Source organism: Molossus molossus, unplaced genomic scaffold, assembly GCF_014108415.1.
Source record: "Molossus molossus isolate mMolMol1 unplaced genomic scaffold, mMolMol1.p scaffold_m16_p_18, whole genome shotgun sequence".
NCBI lineage: Eukaryota > Metazoa > Chordata > Mammalia > Chiroptera > Molossidae > Molossus > Molossus molossus.
Window position 1 is genome coordinate 23,949,155 of NW_023425353.1, and position 25,696 is coordinate 23,974,850.

General features: G+C 45.2%; 1 protein-coding gene across 1 annotated transcript in view; it reads left to right on the forward strand.

Moving 5' to 3' along the window:
- The first annotated feature begins 1,085 nt into the window (after window positions 1-1,085).
- LMCD1 (LIM and cysteine rich domains 1) overlaps window positions 1,086-25,696 on the forward strand; it is a 58,127-nt gene continuing 33,516 nt past the window's right edge. Inside the window, exon 1 of the mRNA XM_036266909.1 lies at window positions 1,086-1,236. Coding sequence (XP_036122802.1) covers window positions 1,195-1,236 — 42 coding nt within the window. The 5' untranslated portion in view covers window positions 1,086-1,194. The remainder of the gene's footprint in view (window positions 1,237-25,696) is intronic.

Genomic DNA, 25,696 nt, shown 5'->3' on the forward strand with positions numbered 1-25,696 from the left:
CCCTGTTTTCTGGCCCTGCGAATGTGGGTTACAAGGTGAAACCCACATGGCAGAGCAGTTTTCTCCCCAGAGTGAAAAGGGGCTTGTGTTTAGTCCCCTGTCCACGCCCCTGGGACCCACGTCTGTGGAACTGGCTGAATAGAGGAATGTGGTTCATAGGCAGAGAGCAGGGCATAGTGAGGGAAGACCTGGCCAGCGCTCGGATAGCAGTTACGTTAGACGCTGCAGTAGCTGGAATACGAACTCCCCAGACTATGATTTGTAATCCCTGCCCCTTCTGCCCAGGTGAGTTCTCATTCCCTGCCTCGGGTTAAAGCCTTGCTGGAGAGTTCAGTTCGGACCAGCTACCCTCTCTGATCATATTTCTTCCCCTGTCAAATGGGAGTGATGGTCGTCAGGAAGGAAACACGCCGGGAGCAGTGAAGATGTACATCTTGGCATCTATAAAATCCGGAAAGTCTCTCCCTCACTGAAGCAGGAGGATTTGCACCAGAGCAAGTTAGAAACGGCAGATTAATGCTTTATAAACACTACGTTAAAATATGCATTACTCGCTGGACTCTCACCTCCTCCCCAGTGACTGGAAAATCTGCCCAGGTTTGGGAAAGGCCAGCCAAGGCAATGCCGCTGCATACCACCTGCCTCCCCTCCGCTCCAGCCCTCCGACGACGAGGCAGAAGGGTGGGAGGGGAACACAGCTCAGAGTTTATTTTGGGACCCAGCTCACTAAAAATACCTCCGCCTTCCTGTTTGATCACGCTCCCTTTTGACCTGAATGAATCGCGGAGCCCAGCGGCCCGCCCCACCCTTGGCCCGTTGTCCTTTAAAGGAGAAGGGCGTGGGGACGGATTCCTGCGCTCGAGGGACAGATGTGAGCCGCCTGGGCTGCAGGGGCCGCACCACTGACGTCAGGGCCGCGCGCGCTCGCGGCCGCCTCCGGCCCGGCCCCGGCCGCGAAGGGGAGGGGGGAGCCACGCGCTGGGATTGGCTGGCCAAGTGCGAGCGCCCGCGCGGATTGGCTGGCGAGGTTTTAGAGGGAGTCCCACTCTCCAATTAAAGGACCCGCCGCGCCCCGCGGCGCGCAGAGCTCCTCCTGGGCCCGCGAACTTGGCCATTCAGCCACCGCTGTCCCCGCTGAGCGCCCTCGCGCCTCTGCCTGAGAAGCCGGGCGCTGTTTCTCCAGTCCCGAGGAAGATGGCAAAGGTGGCCAAGGACCTCAACCCAGGCGTTCAGAAGGTGAGCTGCGCGATGTCTGTACTTACCCAGACCATTTCTTTTCCCCGTTTCCGTCGCCCATGTGTTCGTGAAGACTTCGCTAGAAGTGAGAAGGAGACTCATTAAATGCCAAGACTTCGCAGAAAACAAAATAGTTGGGAATACTTGTTTAAACTAATAGGCACCCCTGGGGCGGGGGAAGCCTTGTGTAAAGTATTTGCAATGAATCTTAGTTCTTTGGTGATGCTAATTACAATTTAAATAAGGTTAAAAAAGACTTTCTTTACATGATAATCCAATGGTCTGTAGGGGGAGAGGAACCCTACCTGCCCCTGTCCCTTCCCCTTCCAGCGACTGAGGTGAAAGTTGGGGGCAGGGGAGTGGCTATACTATTTACTCACAAGGAATTCCCCCTTTGCCGGCACTAGTGTTTGGTGTTTTCCACACACGTTTCTTTAGTTGGTGATGTTGGAGAGTGGCAGCAGTCCCAGCACACGGGAACTAATTTCTGTCCCCAAGGGCTGCACGTTTCCCTTTCAAGAAGGGCTGGCCAGGAGCCCAGGAGGTCACGGGTCAATTACTGCAGGAGGGGCCTGCGCTTGGCCTGTAGCTCGACACCCACCGGTTATTTACCTGAATGCAGCTGGGAGAGGGCACAGGCTGGAGGCTGTAGAACATGAGCTGGAAGGGAGCAGAGACAGCCTAGGCAGATGAAGAAACTGAGGCCCAGGGCCAGAGAGAGTTGGTTCCGGCAGGCAGCAGAGAATGAGGAAAGCCTTTTGAAACCCTGGCCCTGCCACTTGCTAGGGCACCACATTGACCAACTCACTTTTCTGAGCCCCACTTTCCCCGCGTCCAATGCTGGAATGATAGTCCCCACCTCTCTCACAGTAGCAGTAACAGTAATGTTACGCTGTAAGTTAATCTCCCAAAGCAGTCTCTTTTTCCCCCTTTTTAAAAAGATCTAATTGTGTTTATTGAGAGATATGTGGATCCGGGCAGCATCCTATGTACTATAGAGAGGTGCTCCAAAAAGTTCCAAGTCAGTTATTTTTCAACTCAGATTTCACAGGACTTGGTCTTGCAAGGCAAAGTCCTCCTTAGACACCTGCCATTACCTGTGGGGTAGAACAAAAAGAGAGAGAGGAAAAAAACTATATCAGAATCAAAATAAAAATGCAAGCCAGCCACTTAAAGGCACAGCATTCACGCATCTGATTTATAGCTGCGCCACTGCACAGCTGTCCTGTGCCAGACTCACACACAGAGTCCAGCGGGCCCTTCTGGATGTGTGCACCAAGTCAGACTTCATCAGGGCATTTCCCTGGAATGTACATGCCCCTTTCATTTTGCTAGACTATTTGCAAAATCAAGTCATCTCTCCTGCTATGGAATTCTCATAACACTTTAGACCATGGTAAGATACCCATTAATTTCTACCTAGTAGTGAGTCAGACATGCACTGCTCTTATTTCTCTACATATCTTTCTAAACTCCTTAAGGGCAAAGATTTCCTGTTCATCTCTGTTCCAACAAAGTATGCCGTACACAGTGGGACTCAGTAAACCACGAGTGAACCTTTGAATATCTGTTCAGTTAAGGGCAGGATGTTCACGGACAGTACATTTTGTGCATTGTTTTTTAACTTGCTGTCACACCAGAATATTTGTGTCCAAACTGCCTCCCCAAATTCATTTGAAGTAAAAGAGTTCAAGGCTAACGAGGTAGAGTCCCTCTGTCCTCTGGAAAGTCAGATGATTTGGGGTGGTTTTAGCACAAGTAGTCTAATGGTTAATGTATGACATGAGACAGGGTACAGGGGAACCCTGTACCCTTTCTCTCTGAAAGCCAAGGTCACACTTGAAGGATGCTTTGTTTTATTTGGGGGTTTTTTTGCTTTTATAATTTTTTTTATTAAAGTATAGTTGATATACTGTATTAGTTTCAGGTGTACAATATTTAGAGGGTGGGGCAAAAGGAGGTTTGCAGTTATGATACATGAAGCAGTTTATTGTTGTATTATTAATTATTGTATTATTTTTATACGAACAACTGTAAATCTCATTTTGCTCCACCTGATATATACCCTATGATGTGATCTCCATGGTAAGTCTAGTAATCATCTGTCACTGTACAAAGTTCTTTTGACATTCTTGACTATATTCCCTGTCTTGTTTTTTAGTTTTTTGTTTTTTGAATAGGAGAGTTTAGTTATCTAGGTTAGAAGTGGAACATGTTCTCCTTCTTGTCCCCTCTGGTGTCAACTTCCCCAGCCTACAAAGGGTTTATTTTTCATTTAGATCCAATTACAGGCTTAGAGAAAGAATGTGGTGGGTAGAGATGAAAGGGCAGATATTTTTTACCTCTTGGGATTGTGACAATCAAGAGGCAGATCGCCACTTTGTAGCTTAACCAATGTCTTCAACTCAAAAAGTCAAGGGAAGGAAGTGGGGAGACGCTCTCCTTGCTGAATGTTGCAGCCATAATTACATATTGTGTCATATCAATAGCATACTGAAAAGCTTTTATTGCGTATTTACTTTTTAAATCTGCAATAGTGGGGGTGTTTTATAACATTTGGCTTCAGGGTGCATAATCATACTCAGGCATTTCAAAATCATTTCAGAGACTCTTAGAGCTGCAAGGGACCTATTTACAAAATGAGAAATAATTTTATTTTATTTTTTAAAATATGATTTTATTGATTTTTTTTAAAAAAGAGAGGAAGGGAAAGAGAGATAGAAACATGAATCAGCTGCCTCCTGTGCACCCCCTACTGGGGATCCAGCCTGCAACCCTGGCATGTGCCCTGACCAGGAATCGAATCAGGACTTCTCAGTACATGTGAGGACACTCAATCCACTGAGCCACACCAGCCTGGCAGAGAAATGATTTTAAATGGCATATAAGCTGTCTCCACCCCCCTGCCCCCAAGGGGATTGGGTGGGGTATCCCCAGCAGCTGGAAAGTCATAAAATGTTCTTCAAGAGAGAATATAAAATTCAAAAACTAGAGTAGTCTTAGAGGTCGTCTAACCAATCCCAGCAGACTGAGGGACTCACCATGGGTCACAGACATAGTTAGTGGCAGAGTTTAGAAACAGTTCCCTACCTCCTCTCATCTGTGCTAAGTCAAGTGCTCCCACTGGATGGATGCTCTTGAGTTATTTATTTTTCTGCTTGGAAGGAGGGGTTTTGTAACACAGAGAATTCCCCGAGAATTACGAAATAACCAACATTGCTTGGTAACAAAGGGCCTTGCAGGCCAAATGCCATTTCTCTTGGTGCAATCATCATTATTGTGGACTTGCTTTTCTATTGTTTATTAAATCTATTTAAGAGTTTTGGGTACTAGTATTCTTGTAACCAGGTCTGGGTTCAAATCCCAGCTCTACCACTTACTAGTTGTGTGCTCTTGGCCAAGCTGATTAATTTCGAAGTCTGTGTCCTCATTTGAAAATTGGGGAGATAGTAGCAGCATCTACCTCTCAAGATGACTATGGTTATTAAATGAGATAATGTATATAAAGAGGCTTCGCACATGAGCTCTCAAATAAAGTTAGCCATTATTATTTTCAGTAGTGGTGGTATGTTTCCATGGGTGTGTAACTGCTGAAAAGAGTCTTTTGGTGAATGAAGGACACACTTTTCTTTATAACGGTCTAGAGCAGTGGTTCTCAACCTGTGGTTTGCGACCCCTTTGGGGGTCTAACGACCTTTTCACAGGGGTCTCCTAAGACACAACAGTAGCAAAATTATGAATTATGAAGTAGCAATAAAAATAATTTTATGGTTGGGGGTCACCACAACATGAGCAACTGTATTAAAGGGTCACGGCATTAGGAAGGTTGAAAACCACTGGTCTAGAGCAACTAATTTTCATTCAGCTGAACCAAAGCTCAGCCTTGATGAGCTAGGACAAGGACCAATCATCTTGTCTTCATTCTAGCCCAATAGATACAAATCTGCTTAAACAGAACAGAGATGGCCAGTCATCAAGCATTTCACTCTGGAGTCAGAGAATTGTAGGCCTGGAAAGGGACATGGAACTCTTTTCACTTTGTAGATAAGAAAACTGAGGTCCGGCGGGGCCAAGCTCCTTATCTGAGACTGCTGAGGTGGTGTGCTGAAGCCCATTAGGCTCTGCAAGACTACAGGCCCCTCGGCTGCCAAGGAACTTGCAGGAATTTAGAAAGGACTAGAACAAAGAGATCTGAGAGCTGTTCACTGTTGACTGAGCATGTGCCAATGGACTGGCTCCAAAAGGTTCGATTCTTCCCCCCCTCAGCACAATGTCGGAGGAGCATTCAGTGGTGGTTCTTCTAAGTGTGTTGCCAGGCTCAGCTGGGCGGCTCCCTCTGCCCCGTCTACATCACATCCCTCTTGGCTTTCCTGTCTGTCAGCTTTCTCCTCCCCTCTGTACTCAGCCCAGCCCTTCCTGCTTTCACCTCCAGTTCCTGCAGCGTGCAAAACTGCTGGCGCACGGCCTGGGCAAGCCGATCCAACGTAAACACGGCTCCCCGAGAATTGTCGTTGGCTCCCTCAATCTTCAAAATATATTAAACTGTCACTTAAAGACCTCAATGAGCAAGGCATTGGAGACATGCCCATAGGTGTATAACCAACTTGGCCCAAAAAAGAGCCTTATTTAAAAAAAAAGAAAGAAGAAGAAGAAGAAAGAAAAAAGAAATTATCTAAGACCATCTTAGACAATGTCCAAAAACAGATGCTGAAGCCATTACTTTGTAAATTGCAGATGCTTGTCATATTGTGCAGACGTGTCTGAGTATGTGGGTTTGGGGGCTGATGATTGACTTTCGCCAATGCGTCCACCACCTGTGGTGATGGGAGGCAGGGAAAGGCTTGCTCACAAAGCATCTCTAGGCTTCTCTAAGCATCTCAGCTCCAAGACCTTCTCCTCGCCCAGGGCTTACAACAGTTCTACAAGTAGGCCAGTGGAAAAATGACTTTGCTACTCCCCTCTGAAGATCCTATAGTTTAATCTCTCCACATTAACTGACCAAAGGCGACCAGGAAGAGAAAGTATAGGCTAGATTCAGCAAAGGCTGTGGTCCAGGAAGAAAGGGCCAATGCTTATGTGTCTGTCTTTCCACCCCTACTCCGGCCACTACCAGTGAGGGGAAGGTAAGGAGCAGAGAAGTGAGGGACTTGTCACCCCTGCAGGCCACTGGAGTCAACTTCAGAAGAGGTATTTGATTTGACTTTTAAAAAGAGAATCCTTCTTTCTTTCCAGCTTGCTTATTCAAGATAGTATGAGTAAAATGAAGTGAAAATCTGTCACGTTAAGTACAGACCTTAGGATTTCTTATAACCTGAGTGTTTGTCCAACATAGTTTAAATATTTATCATAAGAGAAGTTTCAGGCAAGGGGTTGAGTCATCATTGTAACTGCAGGTGACTTTGGACAGGTCACTTTTCCTAGGAAGTGGTAGACCTTGGATGAGAACCTCTGGCACCGTCACCTTTCTTGTATACCAGACTGTCTCCCAAATAAATGATTATGGAAAAATAGGCCTAAAACTCTGTTTCACTGAAAGCAGAGTTGTGGAGCAGCTTTGCAGGACACCCAGAAGAAGAGAGAGCAGTTGCTTTTTAAGTTCCTTCATCTGGAAATATCATCCCCACCTTTCATTTGGCTGGCAGCTGCCATGATCTCACCAGATGCAGGGCCACCAGTCACTTCTACAGGAGTCCCTCAAGATCATGACATTTCCTTAACTTCACATGGAACATGGGGGTGTCCTGAACCCATCCTATAGTTCCACACTTATTACTGTCATGATTTACAAAAGCTCAAGAACTGTTTTCTATAGAGCTTTTATGGAAAGAGTTAAACAAGAAGTTGGGACTCATATGTGTCCAGATGAGACTCTTTTAGAGGCTGAAACTTACATTTGGTATCTAAGTTCAATTGTCTTCACAAAAACAGAAACAATAATGCAATTACAAAGCCTTATAAAACTCCCAGACGAACTCTTTGGCTCACTGTCTGCTCTTTTATATGAGAAGCAAACCCTTTTACTTTTTTTTCTCAGAAGGGACATGTTTGATCTTATTTTCACCATTTATTTGGGCTCTTGCCCTGTAAGGACTCCGCAGGAAGACTAATTCATCTGTTCTCTGTTAGGACAGACACGTTGGGGGAAAGACATCTCTTGAATTCACACAGGGTGCTTGACATTTTCTCACATCTCATCTCATTTAGCCTCAAGGACTACCATGCGAAAATATTAATGTTCATTTTACACATGAGTATATTAAAACCAAGAGTTTAAATGATTTGCCTAAGATCATATGATGGCAGGTTAGGAACACAAACCCAATCTTCTCTGATACAAAAAACTTTAGCTCTTTCAACTACAAGAAGAAAGAAGAAGGCTTTCATCAGAAGCAGAGGTCTGGTGGAGAGGAACAATGATTATTGCCCTGAGCTTCACAGAGATCAGGGTCTTCCTACACAGTGATAGCCTGATTCAGGAATCACCCAGCATTTGCCAAATGTTACTAGGCATCTGTACCTCTCTGAGGTCTCTTGGTCATTAGCAGGTGTATAGTGCCACCCATACCAAGTCAAAGCCATTTTCCAGATATAGATCTAAGGGCTTTCTAGGTTTCTCCTGGTTCCTGGTTTTCTAAGAGACTGGCAGAATTCTCAGGGGAGAAGTTCTAGGTTGGTAGGAAGACAATCTAAGGAATCATACAGTATTATCCTAAAATCACTGAAAAAGCAGTAACACTTGACAGAAAGAAAATAAAAATCCTAGAGATCCCAGGCCAGGAGCTTCCAGGAAATTCTAGCCTAGGGATAAGCATGTGTATCCCTGCCTTATGGTCTACCCAATAGCATCTGAATCAGGACCAAGCAAAACATGGCCCAAGCCCCCATCAGGACGTGCTTTTAAAGGATATACAATTGCTGAGGATGCAGAAACCAAAGGCTCCATTTGGCAACTCACTCTTGAAGGACAAAGGAGCATCAGCGTCTAGCCCAGGGTGGCCATTTCAAACACATGTGATTTCTTTATGGATTGTTTTTCTTTTCCTCCTCCTGTTTTAAAACATTGACTTCTTTGTGAAATCAATCTTTGGATAAAATGTAAATGAATCATTATATGAAAGAGCTGAACAGAATCTAATGATCTGTTTGGTCCATCCCTTAATGTTGCAGATAGGATATGGGGTAGAAACGGTGTATCCAAAATTTACATGTGATGTAACTGAGAAGTTTATTGACTCAGCAGCTTTGGTGAATGAAGGAGAAAATAGTATTTTCTATATTCCATCCCTTTCACGCTCAGAATACTCTGAGTTCATGTCAACTTTATACCCTCAAACTTCAGAAGGTCAGGTGAACATTTTGGCTATGAACTTGGCTTTGGCCACAAGGTTTAGAGGCCATTGTGAGGAGTGGTGAATCACATGACCTTTGCAGGCATGACATCTAGATGTGACTCGTGTTCTGCCATTCGCTAGGTCTGCAACCTTTGTCAAGTTGCTTTTTCTTTCTGGGCCCCTGGTTCCTTATTTGAGAAAGAAGAGTTAACAATAGTTCTACATTTAAGCAATAGTTAATAAGATAAAGCCCGTGAAGTGCCTAGATGCATAGTGTATACTCAAAAAATAGTTCCTCCTGCTGTTATTGGTATCCCCATCATCAGCACAGTGCAGAAATCCCATAGGTAGTTAAGTGCTGGGACTTGGAAGACCAAGTCCAGCTTACCTACGTCACATGTGGCTTCTGAGATATCAGTTTGCAGGACCTTCTCTTTGTAGCTAAACTTAGATCTAGCCATAAATATACTCAGACCTCATCATATGCAAAATCATGACAATGACAACAATTTGCCCTGAGTGTCTGGTTGCAAAACTTCCAAAAAGCAGCCCTCCTCTTGCCTGGAGAAGCAACCAGTCGCTGGTCCCAGATGTGTGATCTTACATAGGCACTTACCCTCACTAAGCCCTGGATGTCTTACTTATAAGTCGAGTAATAGTCACTCATTTCTTCATTTAGCAAATATTTATTCAGCACTTATCATGTGTCAGGTGTTGTGGCTGAGTGCTGAATACTAGACAGTGAATACAAAAGTTTTGTTCCCAGCTGTGTAAACGAGTCTGTTGGAATTCATTTCTCATAAAGATGGGAGAAAGGCCAAATCACACCAGTGTTCTATGATTCTGTGTGTCCCTTGGCCTCTGCCATTACACACATATGCCTCTTCTCCTTTGCTACCTACCTCCAAGTTTCCCAGTACTGCACACATCTGAGCCACCTCCATCATCTCTACAGTGTAACAGTGGACTGACTGATCATGACAAGTCTTCTCCCAGTTGTTGCATTTTAAACAGAGCATTGGATGAAGAGAAGTCTGAGGCAAGGGGACTGACCACCACTCACAGCTCTTAGGTACCACTGGTAACCAGTGGCCACTTCTGCCTCCTTGCAGACCTGTGGTGGTAGACAAGTTGTCTGTGCTCAGTCTATGTCTCCAGAGGCTCTGTCCTTTGTGGTGTTGATGTCAAGAGTACCAAAGGGCAGGAACCTAAGGAAAGGGCACTTGGCTGACTAACACACCATAATAAACCTGCCTTAAGAAGATAGCCTCTCTCTGGGATGTATGACTAAGTGGCATTTCCAGGTACTGATTTAGAGGCTGAGCACTGAGGTGACTGACCTGGTTCATCTGTTGGCTGGAACAGGTGGAGGGCAAGTGGAGTCCAGCCCTGCCCTCATCCTAGAGGAGAGCCACCCACCCACCTGCCACATCTGTGCTCCCTACCTTAGCCCTGGCCCTGTGGTCATTGGTGTCCTTGTAAAGATGATCTGGTCCTACTATGGGGAGGGGTCAGCACTTGGGGCTTCTTCTTTTACAGAAAGTGTGGAAGGGAGATATTTTTTAATCTTGTTTATCAATAGAAGAGAGGTTAAAAACCAGGGATCTATGGATAGACTTGAGGGTACCAAGAAATGTAAATAAAGAAGAATATTGCATCCTTATCTCCCCAACGTCTAACTGAAATTCAGCATTTCCTTCAATTGTGAATGAAGACAAAACCCTGACAGTGTAGCAGCCCCAGTGCCTTTTACTTTTTAAATCAAATAAAGCTAGTACACATGACATTTACATTAGAAAAAGATAGCGAGAGGCAGGCCCTGTGCCCTTGATACCAGCGGAAACCTGGTATTTTCTTAACCTATTCCAGTGGTAGCAGGTGCTGGAAGGCACCGCTTCTCCTTGTCCCCGTTCTGAAATAGTAATTACATCTGCTGGTAGATCATGTTAATTAACTTAATATAGGCATATATGTCACTAAATTACAGATTTGTTCTTCTATATTGATACTGTTTCAGTAATATCAATTTCCTCTGTAATCTTACATATTTTATTACATGCATTTAAAACATTGTTCTGAGAAAGGATGCTTTCATGTCAGACAGTCAAAAGCACCCGACTATAATAAGAACTCCATTGAAATAAAGTATTAACAGTATTCAACATACACACACTGAAATAAACATACACGTGCACAACTCTAGTGGATTGAGATCTGAGGTACTTAGAGTAGAAAAACTGGGTTCAAATCCCAGCTCTGCCCCATGTTTCCTGTTACCTTGGACAAGTCACATTAGCTCTGAGCCTCATTTTCTTCATCAATAAAATGGGCCTAAAAGTTGTCCTCACACCAATAATCTATTAAGCTCTTAACACAGTATTTGACAAAAAATGAATGTGTGTTAAACATGGGTTATCTTAACTATTAAAAGAACTAATGAGTGGTAAAAACATTATTTTGGTGCTTTTTTTTTTAATTGATTTAAGAGAGAGATCGATTTGTTGTTTCACTTATTTATGCATTCAGTGGTTGTTTCTTGTATGTGACTTGACCAGGGATCATACCTACAACCTTGGTATATTGGGACAATGCTCTAATCAGCTGAGTTATCTGGCCAGGGCCAAAACATTATTCTGATGAAACGTATTACCTACTTCTGATTTGGCCAACTTTAAAAATGTATTTTCTGCAAACACATATTATGCAATTATTACATGCTAGGGACTGAGCTGGGAAGTGGAGAGGTAAAAGGAGAGTCCCAGAGGCTGATGTTTTCAGAAAAGGAACAGCCAATCCAGTCATCAAAGATGACATCAGTATCTAAAGACCTTGATCAGAGACACAAACGTGGGACTCAGGGAGATCAGAAGAGGAAGTACTTAACCTTACCTGGTGAGGTCAGGGAAGGTTTACCAAAGAGGCGACATTTGAGCCAAGTGTTGAAAGGCAAGGATGAATGAGCAATTAGGATAGACTCACAGTCCGGTTTCATGCCTTCCAAGTCTGACACTCAGTGTATTCCATCCTATTTAACTCCTAATTTGGAGAATAGCATCCATCTTACACTGTGGAGAAATACATTCCCCTGTATCCATCCATGATGTACATCTGTGATTTTCTCATATGAGAACTTGTTCCTCTTGCCTCTCAACCAAAACCAGTTGGGGTGATGGGATGGCAGGGCTGCCAGGCCGGAATGCAGGAAATCTCTTATGGTGGCAGCTTAAGACTCTCCTAAGCCCAGCAATGAGTGGAGTGCCAGAAACCCAGCCCTACTGAGTTTGAATTTTTTGCAGGAAGATGTAGATTCATGTTGTGACAGAAGAAAATAAAAGCTAACTGAGGATAAGCAACATATATGGAAAGCAAGGAACACACACACACACACACACACACACACACCCTCTAGGAAGTTCAGCTGGTTGCATGTATGAAAACATTTCAAAGTGCTTTCACCTGCACACTCTTATGTTATTTAAATGATTATTGGAGGAACAGAAATCCCAAGTAGGATTCCTCAGTGAACTGTGAGGTGGAAAATCAGCCTTAGAAATAGGGAATTTGATTGACAAGATTCAGAATCTTGCAGCAAAACAGTTCCTTTTGCGCTGTTCTGATTTCAGATTTCAGACTTGGTCAATAAACAGGGGTTCCCCTGGGCCTGTTTTAAAGCAGATGATGCATCAAAATGATGCACGTGTGGTCTGGGTATTGAAATGCCACTGGGATGGTTGCTCTTGATTCTTGTCAGTTACATGTGGTGCGTTAAACAGAGAAAAAAAAGATTCTAGATGAATCCCTGCTAATTAACCAGAAAAATGAAATTATGGAGATCATATCTGTGTTTGCAAGGACCTGAGGAAGAGGCAAATTTTGATGGGAAAGCTGTGTTTTCTCATGTCTGTCCTAAACAGCCCACGGGGAGAACACACACTGTAAGAAGATCCACGCAAATCAAGACATCCACTGTCACCTGCTCTGTGCCTGTCCTTGGACACAACCCGGTCTGGGACCACCACAAGGGAAATAATCAGATTCTAATTTGAATAATTCTCGTACTGTGTATTTCAGCAATTAGAATTCATTTTCAACGGGCGGAACAGGCCTTAGTGCTTCTCTCAGTCGACTTTCTTGTTTAACGGATAAGGAAACAGATCTAGCAGGTTAGGTGACTTACTCAAGGTCACGGGGCTTGTTAGTAGAAGAGCGAGGATTAGAATTTAGGGTGTCATAGTATTTCAAGTCCAGAAAGACTTAAAAACTATTTTTGTCCTGGTACTACCTCCAACACCTTAAACATGAAGTGAACTGGGCAGCCAGATGCTGTAAGAATACGTACCACCAATGAGCATTTATCCCTCCTAAAGAGATCTGTTTTCCCTTAACCTCTCTAATTATTAGCTCTTTTTTATTTGAACTAATCCCCCCCCCCCCCCAACTTCTCCTCATTGGTTCTCTCTGTTTCCTTGGTTAAAAATGCAATGGCCACTTTTTTCAACATTTTTGTTCTGGCTCACCAACCAACTATATATCGGTCAGGATTAAGGTCAGAGCATCTATTTTGGGGTTACTGCCGACCCTCTGGGAGACCTGACGTGTGCTTGTAGCTGAGTGACATGGCCAACAGATACTCCAGGTTTTGCTCTGCATCAGCTGTGACCCAGCCTCCTCCGGCGGGCTGGTTCCCTTCCTCTCATCCTCGCCCAGTGGGCAAGGCCACTCCCACACCACCAGCTACCCTGTTTCTTCACAGAGGGTTTTTAAAGTGGGAAAATGTGCCAAGAGAAGGGAATAGGAAATTTTCAAGCACTAGGAGAAGTACTCCAAACCCATGTCAAAAATACCGATGAAAAATTAGCACTGTTCCACATGCAAAGTACCTAATTTATAAAGAAGAGGAAGGAGTAATATGAAATCAGAGAAAGCTGTGGAGGAAAAGATGGAAACCTTGGTAAATGAAGAAAATATATTCTAAAAGCTTTTTAAAGTTATTTGCAAAGTTGTCATAGCTTATCACTTACTATATGGAATGCTAGAACAGTACGAGAGTAATCTAAGTTGTATATCCTTGTGGTTTTTTCATCCAGAGAGAATACTCAATAAATAAATAGGAAAGCTAGTCATCAAATTTAACTTTCTTTCATTAAAAAATGCCACCAAGAAACTGAAAGGCAATCCACAGAGAGAAAAGATTCACAATACATATATATGACAAAGGATTGTATCCAGAATATGTAAATAATTTCTACAAATCAATAACTTTTAAAAGGCAATCCAATTTATTTTTATCCTCACCAGAAGATATATTTTCTATTGGTTTTTAGAGAGAAAGGAAGGGCGAGAGAGAGAGAGAGAGAGAGAGAGAAACATCGATGTGAGAGAGAAACACTGATCTGTTGCCTCCGTGAGGCATCCCAACTGGGAATCAAACCCATAACCTAGGTATATGCCCTGACCAGGAATCGAACCTACAACCTTTTTGGTGTATGGGACGATGCTCCAACCAACTGAGCCATCCAGCCAGGGCAAGAGAATTCAAATTTTTAAAAAATAAGGGATGACTTGAACTAGCATGTCACAAAGGAAGATGTCTAAATGACTAATAAGTGTTGGAAAAGGTACCAAACCTTATTGCTCATCGGAGAAATGCAGATGAAAAGGACAGTGAGATAGCATTATGCACTCAGCAAAATGGTAAAGTTAAATAATGACAATAGCAAGTGTTGACAAAGATGTGGAGCAGGTGGAGCTCATACATTGCCAGGGAGAATGTAAAGTGATACCATCATTTAGAAAACTCTTTGATAGCGTCCAAGAAATTCAAATGTGTACCTACCCTATGGTCCAGCAGTTTCACTTCTAGGTATATAGCCAAGACAAAAGATCACTACTGTCCACAAAAAATAAATAAATAAATAAAGTAAGAAAAAAAAAAAAACTTGGACAAGAATATTTGGAGTGGTTTTATTTATAATAGCCAAACACTGGAAATAATTCAAACCCCATCAATAGGAAAGTGGATAAACAAATTGTTTTATATTTATACAACAGAAAACTAACTAGTAGTAAAAATAGCTAATATTTGCAACAACGAGGGAACCCTTAAGTGTGTTTGACAGAGTCAGACACGAAAGTGTACCTACTGTGTAATCCCATGTCTGTCATCTCGGAACCAGGCTAACCACTCCACAGTGACAGGAGCAGAATAGTGGGTGCCTTCAGAAGAAGAGGATGTTAGTGACTAGAAGGGGGCGTGAGGGAACTTTCTGGGGCACAGGAAGTGTTCTTTATCTGGACAGTGGTCACGGGATAGACATATAATCAAGTGACGACTACTTGAGATTTGTGCCTTTTCACTACATGTAAATTTTCCTTGAAATACTGTGGGAAAGTAAAAAAGACGATATTTGATAAATAGTTAGAAAATGTTATGCATGCAAACAGCAGAAGGATGGGGGACAGGGGCGGAGGGCTGGGTTGTTGCTGCATGGAGCTAGCATGCGAATGGACAGCTTTGTCCCAGGGACCTGCCCCTAAGGATGCATTAGTCTGGAACTCAAGTTCCTGAGTGATGGGTCCTTTTTCGGCCTTGTCTCTCACTACAACTTTCTGCTTCCCCGACACTGATCCGTCCTCACCCCCTGACCTTATGTTTTCTCCCTCACATGCATGCAGGCAGCCCTTCTCCAGAGGACAAATGCTACCATTCCCCAGCCCCCTCCTCCATGAAGCCCTCAGTCCTCTGAACTCCTAGCGTGATTTCTCTCCTGAATGGATGCTTCATTTTCTCAGTGGCCCCAGAACATGTGTAATCGGTCTTGCCTGCTTAACTCCTGGACCACAGTATGCATCCCGTGGTACCTACATTCTCCATCCATACATAAGCTCTTTGAGTCAGGGCTGTACCTTGTTCTCCCTTGTGTGCCCCCTGAAAGCCTGGCATACAGCAAGGGCTCGGTAAGGTTAGTGGATAGATGAGGAAATGGAATAAAGTAAGGATATAGGAGAGAGAAGGAGAGGTATGGAAAAAGTAAGAGCCACTTGGTTCTCCTTCCTGACAAACAAGGCACCCTGCGGGGAGAGAGCATGAGGACAGAGGACACAAGACAGACACAGAGCCGAGTAGGTGAGACCATGAACCCCTTCCAGTGCCCACACGTGCTGCTTAATCTAAAACCTTCTGATTCGTGGACTGAGATCAGAACTGGTAAGGCAGGAGTGAGGCCAGAGGAGTGGGAAGGATTGTCCTTGGTGGTGTTTAGGAAGGATCTTAGATGAAAAGGAAATGAAAGTGAGAGGGTTGAGAAGGCACCATTCCAACCCAGACCCTGATTTTTAATGCCTGGTTCCAAGGCATTAATCTGCCTACAAAGGGTTGACTTTACGGTGGTGGATAAGCCAAGCCTTTGACGCGTTTCCTTCCTTCAGACAACAAACTCGAACCTTCATCTGAACCCGAGGCCCCCCGTTTCTGGCTGGAAGTCTTTGGAGAACAAACTCCAGTGGTTTCCACGGTCTGGGGAAGCGTCGTCTCTGATCTCGACACAACAGCAGCCACATCTCAGGAGAGCTGGCCTCCTGAGAGACAGGAGCCAGCGGGACGGCTGAGAAGGGGCTGAACTTGCGTCCAAACCACTCAGAGCTCAGACCACTATCTGCTTTAAGTCTCTAGTCCTTGATGAGTATTTATACCCAAATAGGGCCAGTGGAAAAGTTCCATCTGTGTCGATTTTAAGTTTTGCCTTTGCTCAGCCACGTTGACCAAACTCAGGAAAGTGGCGGAATCATTGCCAAGTCCATGTTCTTTGAAGTACAAGAAATTCTGAGACGGCCCTGGGCCCGTCATATTTCTTCTTATCCTGAAGACAGAGTTGGCATTCCCCCTTTAAAAAACGCTTAATATCAACACCTCTAAGGCTTTATAATGTTAGCCAAGCCCTTGACACCAAGCCGACTTCCAAGGCTCTTTTGAAACAGCAGACGATGGGCCAGCCTGTGCAAAGATGTGCTGGGAGGAAATTGCTTTCTCGGTTGATATTTCTTCCTGTCCTTTAGAAAGCATAATGGTTCCGTTAATCACTTTAATTCCGCTCTTTACTTTGCTAGTGGAGAAATGGCCCCACATTTTGCTCCTTAGTTTTGTTAATTATTCCATACTCCCCAGAACCAAAGCACCAGAAACGTCAACCATGTTCGGCCCTGGACATGAGGGGCCGAAATCCAAGCCTCGCTCTTGCACCGGGCCTGGCGGCGGCCCTCATCCAGCCTGGGCCACGTGCAGGTGTTGTTCTGCATAGTTCCGCAGAGTGTTTTTCTAATGTTCCCGCCAATCCCATTGTACAGATGAGTACATTAAAATTCAAGGATGAGATTTGGGAACTAAGTATATTGCCATGACAATAGAACTAGTGTGATGGGTATGAATTAAAGTGTAGGAAATCCAGTCCATAGCTGCATACTCTTCCCTCTCTGCCTTTTTTCATCTGGACCCAACGTGTTCACAGGGCTCCAGAAGACTAGGCAGTGAACATGTGGGTCAGAAGATGAACTTAGTTGGTACACTGATGTGCATTCACAAACGCAGCCACGCTAGAATCTGTCTCCCTCTGCGGTTCTTCCGTCCTTCAGACCATGTGAAGGAGAGAGTCTCCGCCTGGTGCTAAAGTGTCTCTAAGGCCTCAGACACTTGCCCAACTCCACTTGGCACAGGTAGAGAGTGGTCCTCGGGCTCAGAGCTTCTAGAAAGTGACAGCATTAGCTAGAATTTAATAATGTTTCATGCCTACTGTATTTTTATGGTTACCTTCTATTTTTACACATTTTAGGGATAAAGGTTTCTTTTTAAGAAATAAGTTTTTAAGAAGTGATTTGTTTAAAGAAAAATATATAAGTAAAGAATCAGCTTAGCCAGTGTGGCTCAGTGAATTGAGCGTCGTCCCATGTACTGAGAGGTCTCAGTTCAATTCCTGGTCAGGGCATATGCCTGGGTTGCGGGCTTGATCCCCAGTAGGGGGTGTGCAGGAGGCAGCCCATAGATGTATCTCTCCCACATCAATATTTCTATCTCTCTCTCCCCCTCTCTCTAAAAAAATCAATAAAAAACGTATTTTTAAAAAAAGAATCACACAGATGGTGTATTGAGGACAAAATTAATGAAGGAGGAACATGGAGCCCCATAAACATCTCATGTTTGATCATCCCTACTCTCTACAGAACTTTACATTTTTCAGAGCATCTCATATGCTCGGATCACAGAGCATCTCATCACAGTTGACTCTCACAACACCCCCATGAAGCTGGTGGGGATTGTGATCCATTTTAAAGAAGGAAAAATCGAGTTTCAGACAGCAGAAACTGCTCACCGGGGTCACAGGTAGTGAGAAAAGTAGCCAGGGCTCAGGTTCAGCTCCTCAACTCCAGCATGAACAGCTCTCTCCAACACTGTCAGCAAAGCGTTTCAAGGGCAGGCGTGGGTAAAGGGATATTCCAAAGCAATGAGCCAAGACCAGAAATGCCACAGAAAGTCTGCAGAACGTTCTGACTCTCATGGATTGGCCTGGGTTTTCACAGTTTCCTGGTGTTTGTGTATATTCTGTTTCATGGAAAGCCTATGGTTGCCACATTCGGAGTTTCTCTAAAGAAGTCTGATTTTCTATAGTGAGTCGCCTTCCAGAAGGTTCGGAAACTGGCTCTCCCATCAGGGAAACACCTCCTGCCTTCTGGGGTACTCCTCGGTAGGGAAGACACAAACTAGAAATGAGCCCCTTGATGTGGAAAAGTCAGGTTCTGCCCAATCAGAAGAGCTTTGTTTTCAAGCCTACTGGCCCTGAGCAATTGTCTGGCATTCAGACCACAGGTCCGGTGACTTCCCGGGCAGGGATGCCAGAAACATGGGAGAACCAGTGGGTTGTGGGGCAAAGAAGATGAGTTGGAAGTATCATCAGTCTACACATGAAGAGATTTTAGGAGCCGAAGACACTTCTGGACACAAAGCTGAGAGCTGGAGGGAATAGTTGAAACCACGTGAGTAGATTCATGCGTAAGAGAAGAGCACATTGAAAATGAAGAGAAGACAGCCAGTGCTAGAACCTTGGAAGGGAGGGGAGCCTTTGAGGGGGGCAGAGAAGAGTTGGCCAAAGGGGTTAGGAGACCCCAACCTTTCCAGGAGAGGCTAGAATCCTGGAAACCAGAGGAAACCAGAATGGGTCATTTTTCTTCCAACCCCTCCTGCAGGCGTCAGCCTGAGATGTGTTAGCTTTCAGTGCACCAAGAAGCATTGATGAGAGGCAAAAACGAAAGTGTTATAAAAGGAACTATTCAAACAGGTGTTTATTAAGGAGCTATGTGTGCAGGGCATTATTTTAGGCACTGATGATAGAGCAATGAACTAGACGTGCAGGGGCCCTGCCCGCATAGACTTACAGTTTAGCAGAAAAGAATGGCACTAAAGAGTTATATCTACAACTAAATCATTAGAATCATGATGGGTACTACTAAGAAATACCAGATACAGAGTTTTCTAAAACCACATTTAGGGGTACCTGAAGGAAGATTAGGAGTTGGGTGAAGGGAGAGCGACATGGTCTAAGCAGAGGGAACGAATGTGAGCAGGCTGATAGGACAGGGATCTGGCATTATTTCTGGGCCATGTGGTTAAATGAATTATTCTAAATTTACTCAAGAGATCATTTTCTGGAAAGAAATTTGGCCTCTGTAGTTCTGATTTTACATTTTAATTGTGTTAGATAAGCTGCAAAGGTAAGATCTTAGAAGGGAATCATTTGTAAGGTGAATGACCATGTACTAATTTCTGTTTCATAAAACTGGGCTTAGGAAAACCTGGCCAAAATAGTCTCGAAGGGGTTTTCATTTCTAAGAATCTGTGATTTTATTATGTCAGCTTTTCTTACACACAGAATTCAGCTTTATAAAGTATGTACAACTACTGCATTATGTGTGGGTAAAACCAAGGAAAGGAGGAAATACTTGAACGTGTGTTGAATGTTAGTTTTGAAAACATATAATAGCAAAAAGAGAGAAGAAGGAACCCATTTATAAGAAGAATACTGGTTTTAAACAAAAAAAAAGTCTTGCTAATGTCATTATGCTAAAACACAAGTGTTTTTTAACATCAAGTCACCAATATTGGATGTGTGTGTGTGTGAGTGTGCGTGTGCGTGTCAGAGTGTGTGTGAGTGTGTGTGTGTGTGTGTGTGTGTGTGTGAATGCTTCCATTGTCCTGTAAGTTAAACTAAGAATTTGGGCCTGGGATTTCCAGCAGGAATCATGTGCATAAACAAAGCCCGCAGATTTTAATACCGGTGCTGTACGTGTACATAGCACATTTCCTTTTAGGATATTAAGATTCAAATAGGCAAGCTTAAAAATTCTCCAACTTGGTTTGCTAAGTCTCTCCCATTTCCAAAATTATTCCAATAAAAGCGTGTTATCCTTGGAAAGATCAGTAATGAAATCAGACATCAGTGCATGTGGGCGCACCCCCCCCCCCCAACTACATCCTTATAGGAAGACATCAGGCTGCTAAAATCAGGAGTCTTGTAAACCATGAGAGGTACAAGGAGGAAGTATTGCTGGCCTCAAGTTCACAGTTTCTACTTGAGGACTCAGTCTATTAAGAGCCGAAAATCTAAGAACCATGAAGCCAATTAGATTTCAATTTCCAAGTCCAACCCGAAGATATTAGGCATCGGGACACCAACAGCTTGTTCTCATTTAGGAAATGGGGAGGGGGATAGAGAGTCCCTCCTCTGACTTCATGTTCTTTTATCGTGACATCCCCCAAGCTACTTGGTAAATCTCTAGATAAGATTCCCCAGGGGCTCTGGATAACTTCTGGCCTATAGTGAGGCCAGCGGGTTTACTTATATCTTCCAAAAAGCTGGCAAGTTCTATCCAAGAGAAGAAAAAAAAAAGACCATTTCAATAATAAAAAAAAAAAAAAAGCAGGTTGTATTGGAGCCTCTGGAAACACTTAGTTTGGCAAGAAATGCCAGGACAGCTCTTGACCTGTGGGATCCCTTTCACAGGCCAAGAAAATAACACCCACCCTCTGGGAATCGGAGAGGTTGGAAAGGTCCATAGAAAGTCTGGAGGGTGGGAGGCAGGAGGACCCCCCCCCATTGACTATTTTAGTGAAGCAGGGAACCCCTCAAATAATAGGCTGACTTTTCTAGAAATTTGGGAAGTTCTCAGAAACAGAAGAGGAAGGTTTTGTCCCCTCAGTGGCTTCCGTCAGCCTGTGTTTAATGCACTTTCCTGGGCACACTGGCTGGTCAGAGGCTGCATCTCCTTCCCAGGGAGCTGGTATCAGACCAGACTGGCTCAGTCTTAAAACTCCTATCCCTTCGGTCCAGCAGGGCCTTTTATCCGTAAGACTTGCGGACCTGTTTTGGATACAACCACTTGTAAACATCAGCTATCAGCAAGAAGCAGGCGGAGAAGAGGCTGGCTTCCTTTCTGCCTGGACCCTGCCAAAAGAATGTCAGTCCAAGGGGTCAGCATCCGGGCTTCTCCTCGGGCCCTCGCACCCATCCATCATCCAGCTCCATCACCTTCGGAAGATAGAAGGGACATGCTGCAAATGTCTCGCTGCTGCCCACTTTCGACTGGGCGAGGGAGCCTGGCCATGCAGACTGTCTCCTAGAATCGCTGCAGCTCTTCTGTCCAAATGTAGGCCTTTCCAAGAGCTGCAGACCCTGGAAAAATGTAGTGATTCAAGTCTTATCACCTCTTCCCCTTTTTTTTTTTTTTTTTTTTTTTTTATGAAAGAGCTAAAGATACAAAAAAAGTAAAATTACTGAAAAGGCAGACAGAAGAGAGGAAAAGCACGGGGGCAGATAACCCTCTATCTCGCTGGCGAGTGCTCAGCTCGGCCGCATCATGCCAAGTGATAATGGAGTGAGAGGCAGACATTACTAACCCCCTCCGCCAGCCGGCCAGGCCAGAAAGAGGAGGCAACTCTGGTTGTAATCATTCATTCTCAATCAGGAGAGTTCCAGGATGCAGACGGTTAAGAATGGGTCACTTTCGGGGTGGGGTGAGTTTTTGGAGCCAGTCACCCCAAGACAGGCTTCACATGCTTCTGCCCGGCATGGCCCAGGGTCTGGGTAGTCCTGCTTTCCTGGGACAGCCGGAACCAGGAGGCTTCGCTGACCAGAGCGGGAGGCGGAGGCAAAGGCAGGTCTCACACAGAGAAACCTTTCATTTGTATTTCCCTCCCCACATCTGGACTTGCTCTCCCACTCTGTTTCAGAGCCAGGTTAACCCTTTGTGTTCACATTTGGGGATCTCTGATCATTTCCTCCCCTGGAGGGGAAGTGATTACAACTACAGAAATGTTCCATAAAGGGTCATGCGTGGTGGTTAGGAGCTTATGGAGGGGGAGAGGGGGAACCTAGCCTGGGAAAATTGAGGACTTCCGAGAGGAAGTGATAGGAGGAATTGGGTGGTGGTTTCCAGAACTTTCCCAGGGGCATGTTCATCAAGGGGCCTGACAAGATGATTAGGACCCACTCAGGAGGGCTGGTATTGGAGACACAGGAGCATTGGCCCTGCCCTCCGGGGTCTGGGGCCCCCACACATCTGCTGACCTTCCCAGCTCTAAACTCCGCGCTCCTCCCTCTGCCCTGACCTGACCGGAATCTTACCTGTTAAACGTGACGTGTTGAGAGAGGGAGGCCATGGTAGATTTTGCCCCAAACCCAAATTCTTCTAGAGCTGAACCAGGACAAACTATCTTGACAGACCCAAAAAGAAAACAAAAACCTAAACAAAACATCATTTCTTTTTTTTTTTTTTTTTTTTTTTTTATTTTTGTTACAGATGTTTCTCCTTTTTCTCCCACTGATCCCCTCCACCCTGTCCCCACCTTTGTTGTCTATGTCATTGTTCATGTGTACATGCATATAAGTTCTGTGGTTTATCTCCCCCCACCCCCTCTCTTCTGGGGATTATCAGTCTATACCCCACTTCCACGTCTCTGGGACTACCCCATTCCTCAGACTGTTGTGTTCATTATATTCCACAAATAAGTGAGATCATATGATACTTGTCTTTCTCTGTTTGGCTTATTTCGCTTAGGATAATACTCTCCAGGTCCCTCCATGTCGTCTCAAAGGACAAGAGATCTTTCTTTCTTACAGCTGCATAGTACTCCATTGTATGTACCACAGCTTTTTTATCCATTCATCTACTGATGGACACTTGGGCTGTTTCCAGATCTTAGCTATTGTAAATAGTGCTGCTATGAACATGGGGGTACATATATTCTTTCTGATTGGAAAACATCATTTTTTACAGAGAGTTAAAAGTACCCTTATGTTGGGCATTTTTACAAAATTTTATTTGCAGCATCAGATTCTCCTAACATCCTGAGCCAAACCCATCGGACTAACTCTGTCTCCCACAGTGGTACACACGATCAGTTTAGCACACAAACTGTTTCGTGGGAAAACAATTGAACCTGTGCCGTGAAATACTGACGACCCAGGCACCTCCGCAGCCGGCTCATCACCCACCAACCCTTTCCTCTTCTGTTGCTTTAGATAGGATCATTCTTTAAAAACAAAAAAGGAAAGCAGAGAAAGGGTTTTCCATCCATAGAAGTCTAAGTACTAGATCACTTGGGCTAATCTCAGCTTGTTTAGTCTGTGCATTTGTATCCTCATCACACAGTTCAGGAAAACGGCACCTACGTTGAAGAGATTTCTTTACACCTGTGCTTGTCCAGGCCAAGGTGTGGAAAGGGCTGAGGGGCAGCCCTGGGGGAGAAAGGACTCGGCCCACGTGGCCCTGCGCGCACGCACAGACCCCAGGAGAACCCTTCTGTCACCAGATGTCACCTCTGGTGCGGACCAGGAGATGGCTGCTGCCCGTATCAGAGTCGCTGTGGTTCTATGAAGCGCTCTATCTGCAGTTGTTTCCCTGGCTGATTTGCCGTCACAGAGACCGCGGGTCCGACGGTGCAGAATGAAAACTCAAGCGGAGCAGCCAGTGTGCCCACTTTTCTGCCTGCTGCTACCACGTCCTGAGCCTGTTGCCTTGAGGTCAGGTGGGACAAGAGCTGGAACCCTCTAGGGTCTGGGCTGCAAGTCCCACTCCTTCATCTTCTTATTTGGGGAGCAGGTTCTCTTGGCCACATCTGCAGCCTCGCTTGAGGTGGCCCCACCCGGAGGGGGAGTGTCAAGAGGGAAGTAAGTGAGCCAGAGGGCAGAGCAAAGGCAGCAGTTCTGCTTTAGACGGGTGAGATAGAGAGCGAGATAGGGAGCGCTCGTTTTCCATGAGAACAAAACTACATATGTGATGGAAATGTGTGCCGAAGGGCATCCTAATTCAAAGCAAACACACGGGAAAGAGCCTTGTTGTTGGTTGGCCTTCCCCCAGCATCCCTGGGTTCTGGGCCCCACCCTTCACCACTGGGGACAGGTCACAGGAGGGTGTATGAGCAGGAAGGGCGGCAAATGGGAGACAGTTATTGTACTGGCGAGTATGTTGATTTCATTCCTCTGTTAAGATTTTGTTGGGGGCCTGGGTGAAAACAGTGAAGGGAATAAGAAAAAAAAGAAAACCCTCAAGGACAGCAGTATGATGATTACCAGAGGGGGAGGGGGAGGTAGGAGAGGATAAGGGGTGGGGGATAAATGGTGTTGGAAGGAAACTTGACTTGGGGTGGTGAACATATTACAATACAAAAAAAGATGGTGTAACCCCTTTTTAGCAACTCATGTTTTCAATTGTTGGGAGCTTCAAAAAGTGGAAGAAGTCCAGACCCCTGTCAAAACCCTGGGGTTCTTGAGCAGGAAGGTGAAGTACAAGCCCCCTTTTACCTTCTGGCCGGGCCACTCCCTGAAAGGATCAAACTCCGATGGAGAAGACAGCAGCTCTCCATGATGCAGCTTGTAAGCACCAGGGCCTCAGGTGTCCCAGGCTGGGTTCCTCCATCCGACAGGCCCTCTCAGTTCCCAACCCCCCAGGGCCCTGGAGGGGGGGACCACCCCTGACCTCAGGCCTAGCAGAGGGTCTCAATATCCAAGAGCCCCTGAGAGGAGTCAGCCATCCAGCGAAGCTTAGAGGAAGAGGAAGGGTAGCTCCCCGTCTGTACTGCTAAGAGCCTTCATGCATTGGGCACAAAGCCTATGAGGCAGGCTGGTGCCTGGGCGGATGGGGCCAAAGTGAAATGGTGATACCAAAAGTCAGACATGCCGTAAAAACTCACCTTGTAGGAACTGTGGTCTGCAAGTTAAGAGTGGGTGGGGGGTGTCAAGCCATTGATGTCAAAGACGTTAAATGGAGCAGCTGAGGGCACCACGGCGCGGCACATCAGACTTTCCAAACTTGTCTGCACGTCGGACTCCTGCAGGCTGAATGACTGCAGCCTGTGACTGTCCCCTGAGATTTGGGCTAAATTGGTCTGGGATGTGGCCTGGGCTTTGGAGGTGTAGACCAATGTGTAGACAAGTTCCTCACTACTCAACGTGTGGTCCCCAGAGCGGCAGCATTGGCTCACCCCAGACTTGTTAGAGTCTAGCACTTAGACCATGGTCTGCTTTTCTCCTTCTTGGCACCGATCACATTTCTAATTCTACATTTCTGTGAATTATTTGAGAAAAAAAATGTAAGGGTCCCAAGATATCTGGAAAGGGCTTCTTGGCATCACCTGCCAAGGTTTAGTTGATTAAACTAAAATGGAGATTCAGGATTCAGAGACTCTGGGTTCAAATCCCAGCTCTAGTGCTTTAATTTGACCTCTTTGAATCCTCTTAATTAGGGAGCCCAACTCCCCCTGGTTTGCCTGGAGTTTTCCCGGTGCTGTCACTGAAGGTGTCTTACCTGGCCCTGAATCAGTCTCGGACAAAGCAGCACAATCAGTTACCCTCCTGTGCAACCTGGGGATACCAGCAAAGCTCTGTTCGCAGGTGTCTGCAGCCAAATCACCGGAAGGGCTTGGACAGCCAGTGCTCGAGTCAGGGGGCCTGGGCTGAGCTGAGGACCGGCCCGCGAACACGTTCCCAGGTGCCGCTTAGGGCCCACACCTTGAGGACCACTGCAAGCTAACCTGACTCGCACAGGTGTTGTCAAATGTGCATGAGTTCAGGCTTAGCACATGGCTG